The sequence below is a fragment of the Canis lupus genome, chromosome 9, assembly GCF_003254725.2.
Source record: "Canis lupus dingo isolate Sandy chromosome 9, ASM325472v2, whole genome shotgun sequence".
NCBI classification, from domain to species: domain Eukaryota; kingdom Metazoa; phylum Chordata; class Mammalia; order Carnivora; family Canidae; genus Canis; species Canis lupus.
This window is the reverse complement of record NC_064251.1, coordinates 14,247,728-14,264,603: the sequence shown is the minus strand read 5'-3', so window position 1 is coordinate 14,264,603 and position 16,876 is coordinate 14,247,728. Positions and strand designations below refer to the sequence as shown.

At 36.1% G+C, this 16,876-nt stretch overlaps 1 protein-coding gene across 2 annotated transcripts in view; it reads left to right on the top strand.

The window, feature by feature from the left end:
• Positions 1-16,876, top strand: part of CEP95 (centrosomal protein 95) — a 34,282-nt gene that overhangs the window by 5,378 nt on the left and 12,028 nt on the right. For both annotated transcript variants that reach the window (XM_025436580.3, XM_025436581.3), the window contains 8 exons: positions 1,583-1,693; positions 5,007-5,112; positions 6,264-6,379; positions 10,413-10,529; positions 11,069-11,262; positions 13,512-13,624; positions 13,787-13,916; positions 14,502-14,655. In XM_025436580.3, the coding sequence (XP_025292365.1) occupies positions 1,583-1,693; positions 5,007-5,112; positions 6,264-6,379; positions 10,413-10,529; positions 11,069-11,262; positions 13,512-13,624; positions 13,787-13,916; positions 14,502-14,655 (1,041 nt within the window). The remainder of the gene's footprint in view (positions 1-1,582; positions 1,694-5,006; positions 5,113-6,263; positions 6,380-10,412; positions 10,530-11,068; positions 11,263-13,511; positions 13,625-13,786; positions 13,917-14,501; positions 14,656-16,876) is intronic.

Below are 16,876 nucleotides of genomic sequence, written 5' to 3'. Positions count from 1 at the left end.
CCGCATCAGGCAGCCCCCAGGGGGCTCTCTGCTCAGTGGGAAGTCTGCTTGTCTCTCTCCCTCTGCCCCTCCTCACTGTTCATGCTTTCTCTCTCTCTCTCTCAAATACTTAAATAAAACCTTGAAAGAAAATTTATTATGGGCCAGGTATTGTGCTAGGGATTGTATAAAGTGGATATGGTGGGAAATTGGACTGGAGAAGTTGGGGGTAAGGTGAGACTAAAAAGGGTTTTATAGGAATGCCTGGGTAGCTCAGCGGTTGAGCGCCTCTGTTTGGCCCAGGGCTTGATCCTGGAGTCCCAGGATAGAGTCCTACCCACGTCGGGCTCCCTGCATGGAGTCTGCTTCTCTCTCTGTGTGTGTCTCATGAGTAAATAAATAAAATCTTTAAAAAAGGGGGGGGGGGTATATACATGGACAGTTTTTTAAAGAAAATTTTACTGAAGTATAGTTGAAATACAAAGTTATATTGGTTTCAGGTGCACAACATAGTGATTCCACAGTTCTGTATATTGTACGGTGCTCACTGTGATTAGAGTAGTTATCATCTGTCACCATTCAATGCTTATTACAATATTACTAACATTATTCCCTATGCCTTATTTTTTTATATCTGTGACTTATTTTATAATTGGAAGTTATACAAAGTTATACAAATTGAAAGTTTGTATTCATGGACTCATGGACAGTTTTTTTTTTTTTTTTTTTTAAGATTTATTTATTTATTCATGATAGAGAGGTGCAGAAACACAGGCAGAGGGAGAAGCAGACTCCATGCCGGGAACCTGACGCGGGACTGGATCCTGGGACTCCAGGATCGCACCCTGGGCCAAAGCCAGGCGCTAAACCACTGAGCCACCCAGGGATCCCCGTCATGGACAGTTTTTAATTAAGAAAATGGCGTGATCCAAACAAAATGAATAGGAGTTAACAGAAAAAAATGAAGAACTCCTGATGAAAGTAACAAGTTGTTTTTTGTTTTTAAGATTTTATTTATTTGAGAGAAAGAGCAAGTAAGAGAGCACGAGGAGAGTAAGGGGCAGAAGGAGAAACAGACTCCCCATTGAACAGGGAGCCTGACACAGGGCTCAAACCCCAGGATCATGACTGAGCCAAAGGCAGACCCTTAACTGACTGAGCCACTCAGGCACCTTAGTTTTTGTTTTATTACGCTACTGCTATTATCTTTAGAACAAGCCATTGTCTAGAAGTAGTATCCCACTGTGTTCTCCACTGCCATTTTTTTCAGTAGCCTAATAAAGTTCTGCTTTAGATGCTTTATATTTTGGTATAAGTTTTACCTAGGGTGTGTTTCCTTAAGTCCATTTACTTTGTTTCTTGATAAAGGATGGAATGTGCCAATTAATTATCAAACATTATATTCAAGGCTGCTTCCTTTGATTATTCAGACATAATCAGGCATCAGAAAATTCATGTTTTTAGTATTTATAATATTGTTTTTTCTGAGGTAGTTTATAATTCTTTTATCTTGAACAGTATTTACATGGTGATATCTTCATTTCAAAATTATGGGGCTCTCAATTTCTTGGTTAATATTTTTAACTCTTTATTTTGTGTTTAGGAGAAAATATAGTGAAAGGAGATAGTGAATCTATTAAGAATCTGCTAGAAATATTTGATGGATTGCTGGAGTATCTTACAGAAAATATCAGTGAGACATCTCTTGAGAAAAGTAAGTTTGAAAATAGAAATTTGATTTTGTTAAAAAATTTGGTTTATATTCTATATCATGTCCCTTTTTGCCTGTTTTTGTTCATGGGAATTAGAATCACTAATGCATATTCCTGGTAAATTTAATCATATTAAATCACAATTCTTACTGTTCTAAGTGGTTGAAAACTATCCTAGACTGTTACCATGTCCTTTGTCAACTTGGATGTTGCTTATAAATTATTTTAAAGCTAATCTAAAAAAAAAAAGCTAATCTAGAATAGCTAAATTCTGGCTAAAATTTGTCTGTTGTCCTATTATTGCATGAAATTTCTTACTCTATAATTTTCCTCTGCCAGAACTGCCATTTTTGTTATAATTTGGATATTGCTAAAACATTAGCAGGAAGAATTGCTGTGTTTTTTTATCTTCAACCTACATTTAGGTTTGTGACAGCCTGAACATTTTATTTTAGTCTTTGAGTAACCCAGTTTCCCAAATTGTAACAATTCATTGTGTAAAAGTTTTATTTTACGGTTTTTCATAATTATAAAGATAATATCGCCATATTTTATGAAAGGTTTATGGTTATTTAAGTGGATCAACAGTATTTAAGAGCTATTTATAATCTTTGACTCAGTTTATCTTGTTTCTAGGGATTTATCCTAAGGAAGGTAATATAAAAGGAAGGTGCTTAAAAGTCTTCATTGCAGTGTTATTGCAAAGAAGAAAAACCCGTCTTTGAGATTTGAGATGGGTTGAGTAAATAAATAGTGCTGTGTGTTATGATTGGAGTAGTATATGGCCCATATAAGAATGGTTTTACTATTTTAAGGTTATCCAACAAATTTTTAGCAGAAGTAACAAATTCTAATATAAATGAAGAGAAAAATTTCGGTAGGTTTACTCTTCCTATTTCTCTCCCTGTTGATGGTGAAATGTATGCTGTGATTATAACATTTGAAATTAACTCTAAACTCTTTTTTTTTTTAAACTCTGACTCTTTAGTGATAGTTTTCTACCTTTTATCATTGTTGTTGAAAAAATTTAAAAATATATAAGTATGACCTGGAAGGAAAAATTGCCACACAAGGTATTTTTTATTTTAAAAACTTGAGTGCTTGAGTGGTGGGATGCCTGGGTGGCTCAGTGGTTGAGCGCCTGCCTTCCAGCTCAGGGAGTGATCCTGTAGAGGGATCGAGTCTCATGTTGGGTTCCCTGCATGGAGCTTGCTTCTCCCTCTGCCTGTGTCTCTGTCTCTAATGAATAAATAAGTGAAATCTTTAAAGAAAATAAATAAATAAATAAAAAATAAAAACTTCAGTGTTTTGAATGTGAAGTATTTTGAATGTTTAATATATGTTAAATATATGCTGAAAATAGAATCCTCTGGGAGGATTCAAAATTGCATGCCATGTTTATTGCTCTCAAGGAAGCCTATACTCAAGTCAGGAAGACAGCTGTAAATACATACAGTAGTCCCCTCAGATGTGCAGTTTTACGTTCTGTAGTTTGAGTTACTCACAGTCAACTTCTATCCAGAAGCAGATGATCCTTCTGACGTTTTTGTCAGAAGGTCATAATAACCTAATGCTGTGTTGCAGTGCCCATTTCATTTACCTCACTTCATCTTATCACATAGGTATTTTATCTTCCCACATCATCATGAGAAGGGTGAGCATAAGACAATAAGATATTTTGACAGACCACATTTTGGTAACTTTTGTGCCAATTTATTGTAACAGCTTTATTTTATTATTAGCTGTTTTTGATCTTAATGTATCTTAGAAGCTAAACTTTATCGTAGGTATGTATGTACAGGAAAAAGTGTATAGTGTTTGGTACTATCTGTGGTTTCAGGCATTCTTTGTGAGCCTTGGAATATCCTCCTTGGATAAGTGGGGACTATCGTACAATAAAAACATTATAGAATTAAGGGAGAGTGAGACATGTGAAACCTAATTCAAGGCTACCAGTAGGTATTTTGATGCTTTGTAGCTCTTTAGTCATTTTAGCAGCAAGATTAAGAGGTAGAAAATTACCATTAGGTGGAGATTGATTAATTTGAAATTTTACACTGACAGCAGCAGTTTTTACTCTTGCAGGGACCATAGTGGTTTGGCCATGGATAGGGCCGTGGGGATGGAGAGAGGAACACAGAACTGAGAAGTACTTATATGTGAGTCTGGTAATAGTGAAATGCTGAGGTAGGGGGTAAGGAGGGATCTTTTGAGGGGAGGTCAGTAGAATGTGGTGAGTTTAGGGCTGCTAGAAGGGAGTTGCACAGATGGGATCTCCCTGTGTGGTAGTACCTGAGGTGGACAGTATTTTCTAAAGTCTGATTCTCCAAGTTGCTATGGCAAAATTACCTAGAGCTGAGCAGATTCTTCAAAATGCCAGTTAATAACGGGAAGTAAATATTTATTATTGTTAGGCACATCAGGTATGTATTGAAGCTCTTTCCTGGTACCTGAGCTAGCATTGTCATTTACTTAAACTGAAGGACAAGAGATTTGAAAGCAGAACTTGAGTCAGTGCTGCGTTCTGCCCCTCATTGTTTGAAGCTCTTGAAGCTTCAGTTTTCTCATCTGAAATTCTTTCATGGCTGTAGTGAAGGTCAAATTAGGTATGCATAAACAGCTTAGCACCAAGCCTAGCTGAGAGTAAACGCACAGTGAATGTTAACTCATGTTATTAAAATGTTGTTTGTTGAATACAGAAATAGAAAAAAATGAAGGTGGATGTTTGAACAGGGAATCTCTAGAAATGGGAATGGGAATATCCAGAGGTATAAATATGAATCATAGAAGGTTCACCCACATACCTCCTGAAGTCACTTTGCTAGCGAGGTGCTGTCACTAGTGAAACTATATTCCTCTGATATGTGGGGTAGAATGTGATCATCTGAAGGAAAATTCCATCCAAGCCTTGATGTAGTCTGATTCTTAGGTAGGCTAGGAGAGTGATAGTCTTGGAACTTGAGGTAGGCTGACACGGTCATGTGAGGCTAAAACCACAGCCTCATCCTCTTGCTTCAGACATCCTTTACAGGTAGGGAGGTTCTAAACAACGGAAAAGGACCTACCACTTAGCTTAAAAAATAAAACATTGCTAATACAAGTAGACACTGCTTTTCAAGCAACAGTTTTGTTTGTTATTCAGTACGTGCTCATCACAAGTGATGATTTGGTTCTTTGTACTTTCAAGTTCACAAGAGCCCAGTTTACCAGGAGAGGATGAGGTGCCTTACTATTCTTCCTTCTACCTACCCCTGTATCAAAATAGCATTATTAATTTTGGGGTTTTTTGGTATTGTGTTTATCTATTCTAAACAGGTGAAACTGGACAGAGTTTTAAAGAATCCCATCTAAGAGAACCTTTGGAAGAGCCAGAAAGTACTAAGGAATCCAAGTCATCATGGAAAAAGGTTTCTTTTGGGAGGTAGTGCTCAATGTCTATGAATTTAATCGAAGCAAATTATGCTATTTTCTTCTACCAAGAATTGAAATGGCACACAGTATACCAGAATGGAAGCAAAAACTAGTGTGAAAACTTTAATATTTTCTCATATTTTAAACCCCCTGAGGGAGGTTTAAGAGCCTTGAGCTATATGTAATATTTAATTTTCAGTATTAAGCACCTACTTACTTTTAAATGTTTTCCCTTGGTTATCAAAATAGTTTGTATTCCTTACAGAAAACTTGAAAGTACAGAGAATAGAAACCAGTAGAAAACAATGAGCTCTATCATTTTGACTAAATAAGTACTTATTTGATGTTTTGTTATACGTTAGTATTATTCTTTTGAGGTTTTTTTAGATTTAGTCATATTGTTTATGTAATTTTGTTTTCTGCATTTTAAAATTTTACACATCAGTAGCCTTCAAGTTGTTAAACTCTTTGTAGTAATTTTTAATTACTGTATAGCAGACCATTCATATGTGTGCTTTTAATTGGCTAAACCACTCCTCTAAGGTGGAGGTGGCTATTCCTGTTTTTTTGTTTTTTTTTTTTAAACATCCTACATTTGATGGTAGTTCTAACTAGAGGTTGAATATGATGCTATGGCTTTGTTTTAAATGTCTGATTCTCCATTTTTTCATGGAGTTTGTCATGATTTGAAAAACCCAGGCAGTGCTTTCCTATTCAGGTATAGTACATCGTGGAAAACATGTCTTAAGGGAGATCACCATACGATGACTTTCTTGACTTTATTTTTATTTTCATTAGATTTCTTTTTTTAAGTGCAAAAGTGAAACAACACAAGGTATTAATGCAAAATTAATACCCTACCCAGACTCTACTCCTACATCCCTAGAGTATCCAGTGTTTATTGTTCTGTGTGTATTTTCCAATGCATTTAATCCCTGACACTTTCCACACAGTTATTTCCACCATACATACATCAGTCAAAACAGATAAGCAGCAAGTGAAAAGCAACAGAAGGGAGTGGAGTGTCTTGCCCTTTTTCTGCATATTGCAATTAGTCTCATTATCCATAGGTAGGCTGTTTGAAGCAACTCTTGGGGTCCTTCTTGGTAGGGGCCCTCTGTGGTTAGGCCAGGTCCTAAATAAGTAAGGGAACTCTTTCAGGTGCTCCTTGTCATCAGAAGCTTTGGGCCCCTCTTGGGATGGAGATGAAACAGAATCCACCGGTGAAATAATTCGACTTGGAGATACCGCACACACTTTTTCTCTAAGAAGTAATGGTAAGTAGTTAGATACCAGTTAGTTATTCAACATCTAACTATAAAAATATACTTAGGAATGTTTTATAGTTGAGAAGAACATAGAAAGCTATAACTTGACATTAGAATTGAATTTGTAAGAGTATACCGCCATTATCCTAAATATGAACAGTTAACCTGAAATCAGTCAAGGAGGAGTCACAGGCACAATGCAAGCAGGTAGATGCAAGTTTGTCTTGTAATATATGGGACTTGATACTCTGGGAAGAGAATTCTGGATGCAACTTAATCATCCACTTACACTCAGGTTACTCCTTAAGTGTAGCTTCCTTAACTGGGTGACTTCCTCTTTTCGTGGTTTCAACCAAGAAGCCTGTATATCATCCAGTGGCAATTTTTCTGCCAGGTGTCAGGCCACGTTTCTAATAGTCTGCTGCTTATATACAGTAAGCCTAAGTATCTTTCAGACCCATTTTGAGCATCCCATCTTGCTGTCCTCCGACATCTTACTCCCTGTCCTCCCTACCTTGGTTGCCATGCTCTTTTCTGGCATCCTATTGTTTCTTCTGCTGGGGTATTCTTCCTTCCTTTCTATTCCTGGCAAATTTACACTACAAAGCCCAGCCTCCCCCATGTGCCTCAGGCTCTAAGGCTCTGTATTTCTACAGTGTGGCCCTCTCACCTTATTTTGGTAATAGCATTCTCACATTGCATAGAAATTTTGAGTATGTCATGAGTTTCAGGGACAGTAGCCACCGTACTCATTCAGCACATGTTTAATGTTTTCCCTGTGCCAAGCAGTGGTGTTACAGTGGTAAACACAATAGACACAAATTCCTTCCCTTGTAGAGCTTACGTTCTACTTGTGGAGGCAGCCAATAAGACAAATAAGTGAAATATATAGTAAAATTATTCATATTCATCTTCGTATTCCAAAGCTTTGCAAAACACCAGGCCCGCAATAAGTTGTGGGGGTTTTTTAATGGAAGAACAGGAATGCTAGAGAGGAATTAAGTGTATTAAATTGGGAATCCAGTGACCAAGTTCTTATCCAGACTCTGCTACTAGCTGTGTGACTTTGTCAGGGCCCTTATCTTTCCTGAGCTTCAGTTTCTTAATGTGTGAAATCAGAGAATTCCACAAAACCATCTCTGAAATCTCTCTCTCAGCATTAATACTTTGATTGCAAAGAATAGACGCTGAATTCCAGTGTTCAAAGAACCTAAGTCTGGCAGATTAGACAGTAGACCAAAGACATGTACTTGTTATTGGGAGGAGCAAAGTAATGTGATGACCAAAGTCAAGTGTAGGTAATACTGTTTCTTGAAGGAAAGAGAGTAGGATTAACAGAAGGTGGAAGAAATGGTGATTTTAAAGATGGTGTTCTGTGATAGCAATTGCCATGTAGAAAGGTTGCTTCTGTAAAAAGTGAATTATTTTCAGATTTTAACTATTCAGATTATAATACAATTAAGGCAAAAGAAAAAAGATTGAGAGAAAAGCTAGGCTAAGGTCTTTGGATTTAATGTCATAAAGGACTATGGTAACTTCCTTTTATATTTGGATTTAAGTCTACAGATTAACTGTCATCATATACATTTACGGGCATCTAATTTAGGCTTTGATTCCTGGGCTGTTGCGATAATTGACATGTAACATTGTTAGTTTGAGATGTACAACCTGATGATTTTATGTTTACATATATTGTGAAATGATCATCACAGAAGTCTAGTTAATGTTTGTCACCATTTATAGTTGAAATTTTTTTTGCTTGTGATAACTTTTAAGATCTATCCTCTTTGTAGATTTATAGTCCCATGACTTATTTAACTGGAAATTTGTGCCATTTGACCATCTTCATCCATTTTTTCTACCCAGGGCCACCCCCTTTTCTTAATGAAATGTTACATACATTTATTATATAGATATTTAGTGAATTTTATTAATGCTTACAGTAGACAAGTTTTAGAACATATTTAGCAATATGTCCTAAAACAATCTCGAAATTATGAGGTAAGATTTGAGTGTATCTCTTTCAGTCTGACAGAAGTTCCATATGGTAACTAAGCATGAGATTTTAAGAGAAATTTCATCAAAAATGAAGAGCATATGAGTTACTTGATCATCAAGAAAAATTAAGCCCAGGTAAAACTGAATTAGCCTCGAGTCAAACTGATGACAAATTCAGTTTGGGTAGTAGAGAAATTGTGGATGGACCATATTATGAATTTTGAACATTAGATCTTAGATGCTCTTCATGTAATTAGGAAGTTATATAGGGAGATTCACATATTTTAAACATTTTGATCTGAAAATGGCCATATTGTACTGGATTATAGAAAAGGAAAGCACAAAAAGATGTATTTGCTGGTTTTAAGAAGACCTCAATCAGCATCAGAAATGTTGAAATACACAGTATCTTGGAATAAATTGCGTGGAGTTTGGGGTCTGTGCAACATGAATCTTTCTGTTTGTAGTGATTGTCAGTTGACCATTTGGTAACAGTGGGTTTTTGGGGTGCATTCTCAGACCTTCCAAGTAAGGAATACATTTATGGTGAAGTTTTTCATTAAATTGGAGAAAGGTAAATAGTCATTTGGAGAGGGGGTTCTTAAGTCCATTCTGTTTGTGGGAAGTTTGTGTACTGTAGATTTCTAAAGGAGCAAAGTGGATATTCCCTCAATTTCAGAAAAATTTACTGTAGCTTTCTATGTAATCTTATAAAGCTGATTTAAAATAATAAGCATTTAAAAATTAGACAAAACAATTTGACCTGTAAGCTTTTTTATTATGGTATCAGCCAAGATTCCTAGCTCAGAGAAAGGCAAATACCAAAGAATTTCACTTATATATGGAATCTAAAAAATAAAGCAAATGAAAACAAAAAGAAGTAGACCAGAGAACTGATGGTTTCCATACTGGAGAAGGTGGGGGGAATAGGTAAAAAAGAAATAGATACAGAGAACTGATGGTTTCCATACAGGAGAAAGTGGGGGGAATAGGTAAAATGGGCAGAGTAGAGTGGGAGGTATATAGCCTTCCAGTTATGGAATGAGTAAGTCACAGGAATGAAAGGTACAAGAAATATAGTCAACAGTATTAAAATAACATACAATGACAGATGGTAGCTATGCTTATGATGAGCATAGCATAACATACAGAGTTGCCAAATTACTATGTTGTACACTTGAAACAAGTATTATATTGTGTGTCAACTGTACCTCAATTAAAAATTACTTAGTTTGATTACACTTTATGAGATCACATAAGATGCACATTAGCATATCTGTAAGGAAAGAAATTAAAATGTTAACAGTGGTTTCTTTAGGTCAGAGGTTGGCAAACTATGGCACAAGATCCAAATGACTCACCAATTATTTTGTTGATGGTTTCCTTCTCTGTGCAGAAGATTCTTGTAGTCCTAATAGTTTATTTTTGCTTTTGTTTCCCTTGCCTGAGGAGACATATCAGAAAAATGTTGCTAAGGCTAATGTAGAGATTACTGCCTGTGTTTTCTTCTAAAAGTTTTATGGTTTCATGTCTCACATTTAGTTATTTAATCCATTTTTAGGTAATTTTTGTGTATGGTGTCAGGTACTCCAGTTTCATTCTTTTGGAATGTAGCTGTCCACTTTTCCTACCACCAATTATTGAAGGGACCAGTTTTTCCTCATATTCTCACTTCTTTGTTGGATATTAATTAATTGACCATATAAACTAGTTTTTTTTTCTGGACTCTCTATTCTGTTATTTTGATCTGTGTCTCTATTTCTGTGGCACTTCTTTTTCTAAAGCAAAGTAATATGATGTGAACCTTTGCTTTTAATTTGAATAAGTGGAAAAAATTTGTATAATTGGTTCTGGGCTATAGAACTAGAGCTTCCTCTCTGATCATTATTAATAGTAATGGGAAGTTTGGGCAATCAGACCAACATAGTTCAATGATCATGTCATTCCTGGGATTTTTAGCCTCTGGGTAAAAAAATTATTGGTTTTTAGTATAACATTCAGCAAATAAAAAAAAAAATTCTACACGTAATGCTTTCTTCTCTAGGTGCCGATGGCCCCAGTGAAATGCAGTCCAAAAAAGCCTTAACCATGTCACGTGAAGAAATGCACCCTCCCTCATCTAGTTTTTTGTCCAAGAGCAGGACATCCTTTACTGAAGACAGTGAGTAGTAATGCATTGTTAGACTATTGCTATGAGTTAGAGACAATAGTTCCTGAGATAGTTTCTGTTGCTATTAGCCTTTTTAGGCTTTTGTTGCTCTATACTTGCTGTGATTCTTTTTGGTTTTACATGATCATATTTGTAAATGTTTGGTAATGAATTATGAGCTCTGATTTCATAAAATGGCTTTTGGTCATATGTTTTGCATCCATATTCTTCTCTTAAAGACTTTAGGATAATTAGAATCTCTAATACACATACTAGTATTATCAGTTGATGGTTTTCAAATTATTAGGGAATGATAAAATATAGTCATTTGAAAAATACTCTCATTTCTTACTGTTCTCTCTGGGATTTTAGTTAGTATTATGTAAATCATTGTTATGGCTACCTAGTTTTATAACCTGTGGATAAACCATCATTTTTATGTGGCTATCCTCCACTCATTTAGGTTTTTAGTATCTATAGGTATGTATACATAATAAATGATATATTTTTTAGAGTTTCACCTTAATGTCCACTTTATTTTTGATAACTAGTGGAAATTCCTTCTGTGGATGTGATTCCAAGTGCTAGGAAGCTCGGGGAGCCTATTCGATCAGCTATTCCTTTGCATCCACCCTACCACCCTTCAGAGCCTAGAGCACCCTGTCCCATAGGAAAAGAATACTTGCGTTCAAGTCACATCTCCCCTGCCATGAATTCTACTGGAGAGAGCACAGCATTTTCTGTGGTAAGTGGAAAAGCTTGCTTTTGAGTAGGTAGAAGTCCATAAATTTTTATTTTTTTAATTTTTATTTTTTTTTAATTTTTATTTATGATAGTCACAGAGAGAGAGAGAGAGAGAGAGGCAGAGACACAGGCAGAGGGAGAAGCAGGCTCCATGCACCGGGAGCCCGACGTGGGATTCGATCCCGGGTCTCCAGGATCACGCCCTGGGCCAAAGGCAGGTGCCAAACCGCTGCGCCACTCAGGGATCCCGAAGTCCATAAATTTAAAGAGGTCTACTAGAATAGTAATCAAGGATACTCCACTAATGAGCACTATATTTCTCAAGCCTTACCTCTGCGTATACCTACATGTTCTTACTTTAAGACAGTAGGGATAAATGTATAAAAAGGAAAATAGTATTAGGTGTTTATTTTGTGTCATGCATAGTTCTAGGTTTTTGCAGGTATTGAATAATATACTACTCACAACAGCTATGGAACAGGTATGATTTTTATTTCCCATGGGAAAGCTGTTACAAAGAGATTAAATATCTAAGTTCAGGTACACAGCAACTGTAGAGTCAGGATTTAAACTCAGTATTCTAGTTTCAGAACCCATATTCTGTGTCCTTAGTTAAATCACTTAAACTTTTATAAGGAAGTATGAAAAACCATACACCCATATTCCTATTATCCAGTGTGAACTGCTGTTAATACCTTGGCCTATTTGCTTCCACTCTTTGGAAAAGAAAAAAAACAAAAAACAAAACCTTTTTGTAAAGTTATCCTGTCCCTATCCTCCTAGAAATGAACAGCTAGGGATATATGCAAAAGGTGAATTTTTAAACAATGATACATTCTCATTATTAAAAATTCAAACAGTGCATAAAAAGTGCAAGGATGAAATAAGTATCATTAGCATTAGGTGGCCATCATTTTTCTAAACATTCTGTACACCTGTTCAGATAGAGTGGGTGGATAGATAAAAGGGATCATAAGATAATGGTTACATTTGGAGGAGTTTTAGGGGAGGATGGTAGAAGGGCTTCTGAGTTGTTGATAATATTCTATTTCCTAACCTGAGTGGCATTTAAGTGTGAATGCTCATTTTGAAATAATTCTTGAACAGGACACTTCAATAAAAAGTTTTTAAAAATACAATTGTATTATAGTTGTTTTTTACTAAAAAGTGTTTAATTTTACTTTGGTAGAAGAAAAAGATAAGTGAAATTGAAGAGATTCTTAAATGTCAAATGTTTCTTCATAAGATTAACTCTGAGATTAAGAAATAAATTGTTTAATGAGGCACCTGGGTGGCTTACTCAGTTGGGTGTCCAACTCTTGAGTTCATCTCAGGTCATCTTGGAGTCCTGGGATCAAGCCCTACATGGGGCTCTACACTCAGTGGGGAGTCTGCTTGGGGACTTCTCTCCCTCTCCTTTCCCTCCTCCTCCCCTGTGTACTTGCAAGCACACGCACATGCTTGCTTGCTCTCTCTGAAAGAAATAAACCTTTAAAAAAGAAATCAATTGTTAAAAACATTGAGAGTATATATTCGTATTTTGGAAGGCATTATCTTTAAGTATTTCAATTACAGACAGTTTTTATTGACTCTTTTTTCAGTAAGATTTTATTTATTTGACATAAAGTGAGCATGTGCGGGGACAGAGGGAGAAGGAGAAAGCGTGATAAGCAGACTCCATGCCCAATGTGGAGCTTGATGCAGGGCTCAATCTCATGACCCTGAGATCATCATGATCTGAGCAAAAATCAAGAGTCAGACTAGACTCTTAACTGACTGAGCCACCCAGGTACCCTGACAAATGTGTTTTTTTAAAAGTCAAACGGGGATCCCTGGGTGGCGCAGCAGTTTGGCGCCTGCCTTTGGCCCAGGGCGCGATCCTGGAGACCCGGGATCGAATCCCACATCGGGCTCCCGGTGCATGGAGCCTGCTTCTCCCTCTGCCTGTGTCTCTGCCTCTCTCTCTCTGTGTGACTATCATAAATAAATTTTAAAAATTAAAAAAAAAAAAAAAAAAAGAGGTCAAACGGGTGCTCAGCTGGCTCAGTCAGAAGAGCATGTGACTCTTGATCTTGAGCCCACATTGGGTCTAGAGATTACTTAAATAAATTAAAAACTTAAAAAAAAGTAAAACATGGTGAATAAAAGGACTGAACTTTGTCCCACAGGTTCTCCCCTTTCCTCCCATCCAAAATGTTTTTATGTGCCATCTTTGTAGCTTTTTCAAATCAATTCTTTTGTTTTTAATAGGAATCAGATAATAGAGTTGTCTTAACTTCTAAGTCACCTGAAGATAGCAAACAGGAAATTTGTTCAGCTCAGATCCAAGGCCCTCGGACAAGGAAGCTTCCCAAAGGAAAAAGGTAACCTTACTTATTGCAGTGTTTTCAGTCTGTTTGCAAAGGGATTTGAAGAAGAGTATATTCTCCAAACTGAGCTATGAAGACCAGTATGAAATCTTTGTTACAGCATGCATTACACAGCACATTTGGCTACTTAAATGTCATGTGGTCATTTTATTACAGATATGACAGCAGACCTACAGTCTCATCCTGGGATTCAACCTTCTCCCAGAGGCCAGGAAAGAGGTTAACAGAACAAGAGTTATATGCAGTTTCTGAGAAACTCTCTCAACGGCTCTCTGAACTAGATTGGGCAAGTCTTGTTTTTTATATCTATATCGAGACTGCCATAGTTGGTGAGTATTTAAGTGATCTTTCAATTAAAGATAAAAGCTAAGTAAGCTAATGTACTAAAATTAGTTGTGTCTTAGTTACTGTGAAAATGTTCCATATATCAGGCAGGTAGGACACAAGATGAGAAGTCATCTCTTGGCCTTTCATGGTATAACCAAATTTGGTACAGGTTTATCCTGATTTTTATTGAATTCTGATGAAAATAATCATTCTACTTGATTACATTAAAACTTTTATTTTTAGATACATCTAAGACAGATTTGGTATAAATTCGATCTCTTGATTTCAACTCCCAGAATCCAGTATTAACAGTTGAGGGGTATCATTGAATAAATGTATTAAGTCCTTATGTGATTTACTCTAAAGTCTATTGAAACTGAATATTCCAATAGCAGTGATACACACCCTTCAGAAACTAAACATACATAAGCATTCAAATGTTCTTAGTGCCTAATTAGGAGAAGAAGCTTTCTAAAGATTCTGTCTGCTGTTTCCAATGTGCATTCTGCTAAAATCAATGAAAGGTGTTGTATTTTCTCAATAGATGTTAAAAAGTGCCCTGGGTGATCGAATTAAAGAAAAGACTGACTATAAAGAAGATGATATTGGAAATGAAGAGATGGAGAGTGGGAAGGATGAGACACTGTCTCAGCACAGTGACAGCATCATGGAGTGTGGGTCAAAGAAGCGAAGACCAGGTACCTCCCCAGAGAAGCCAGGATAAGGATGTTCCAGGGACCCATTTAGGACTTCCATTTGTCTATGACTGGATTTCTCATTTTAAATATTTCAAAGATATATAGAAGGATCAAAAATAATAATACCTGCGTCTTCACCATCTAAAAGCATATGCTAATAATTATACATACTTTACACTTTTTGCATTTAAAAATAAGAGTTGAAGTCTCCTCTTTCCTCGCCACAGTCTATTTTTCCCCTCCTTCAAAGAAACAACTCTCAAAGTTTGTATCTTCATATCCTTGTTTTTATTTTTTTATTTTATTAAGATAGAATTGACATAAAACATTGTGTTCATTGAAGGTGTACCGTATAATGATTTGGTATATATTGCAAAATGATTATCACAAGAAGTTTAGTTAACATTTATCACTTCACATAGGTCCACATTTTTTTTCTTAAAACTTGTAAAATGGGATTTTTTGCAACTTTCAGGTAACTAAAGTCACCATACTGGATGTTATATTCTCAGAACTTACTTATCTTATAACTGGAAGTTTGTACCTTTTGACCAGCTTCACACCCACCTCTGGCAACCACCAATGTGTTCTCTGTATTTTTTAGTTTGTTTTTAGATTCTACACGTATATGAGGTCATACATTATTTGTCTTTCTCTGTCTGAATTATTTCACTTAGCATAATGCCCTCAAGGCCTATCCATGTTGTTACAGATGGCAGGATTTCCTTTTTTTTTCCCCCTATGGCTGAATCATATTCTTTTATGTATGTTTTTTTCTTTATCCATTTATCTGTACATAGGTGGGCACTTAGGTTGTTTCTGTATCTTGGCTATTGTAAATAATGCTGCAGTCAACATGGAGGGTACATGTATCTTTTTGAGGTAGTGATTTCTTTACTTCTGGGTATAATTGCTGGGTCATGTGGTATTTTTAATTTTGATTTAATGAAAAGGCGGTGTACCAAATGGGAGAAAATATTCACAAATCAGATATCTGATATAGAATTAATATCCAAAATATATAAAGAATTCCTACAACGCAATAGCAAAAAAAAAAAATTCCAATTAAAAAATGGGCATCTTTACATTCCTGTAATCTCACTTCATTATGGTGTGTGATCCTTTTACTATACGATTGGATTCAGGAGAGCTTAAGTGGCTCAGTTGGTTAAATATCTGACTCTTGGTTTTGGCTCAGGTGATGATCTCAGGGTTTTGAGATCGAGGCCCACACCCACAATGCTTAAGATTCTCTCTCCTAATTTTGGCCTTTTGTTCTTTTTTCCTGGTTCCCTCAAGGAATAAGATTAGGTGGTTTGAGATCTTTTTTCTCTTTTTTTTCTCCCAATTGAGATATGTTGACATACAGCACTGTGTATATGTACTGTACGATGACTGGATTGACATATCTTGTGAAATGATTATGACAATTAGTTGACACCCATCATCTCCTATAGATCAAGGAAAAAAAGGGTTTTTTTGCCTTTGTGTTGAGAACTCTATAACTTTCATATATACCATACAGTGGACCTAACTTGTTATTGTGTTGTACATTATATTACCAGTACTAATTTATCTCATAACTGAAAGTTTATACCTTTTGACCACTTTCATCAAATTCCTCCCGCCGCCTCTTGCCTCTGTTAACCAGAAATCTGATCTTTTTTCCTATGAGTTTGCACCCCCACACACACCTTTTTTAAAGATTCCACATGTAAGTGGTTTCTTTTTTTCCTTATAGATCTACATATAAGTGAGGTCATACAGTAATTCAGGGTCCATCCGTGTTTTCACAAATGACAGGATTTTCTTACTTTTTAGGGCTAAATAATTCATCCATCATTGGACACTTAACATTTCCATGTCTTGGCTACTGTAGATACTGCTGTGAACATAGGGTAGCAGATAATCTGTTCCACAGTTTTTTGTTTTCTGTGGATATATTCCAACAGATGAAATTGCTGTATCATATGGTAAATTCTGTTTTTAATTTTTTGAGGAACTTCGATAGTGTTTTCTATGGTAGTTGTACCAATTTACGTTTCCTCCAACAGTGCACAAGGGTTCCCTTTATTCCGTATCCTCTCCAATGCTTGTTGTCTTTTGATGGTAGCCATTCTAACAGACACAGAATGATATTTCATTATAGTTTTAATTTGCATTTCTGTAATGATTAGTGATATTGAGCACTTCCTCATGTTCCTGTTGGCCATTTGTAGAT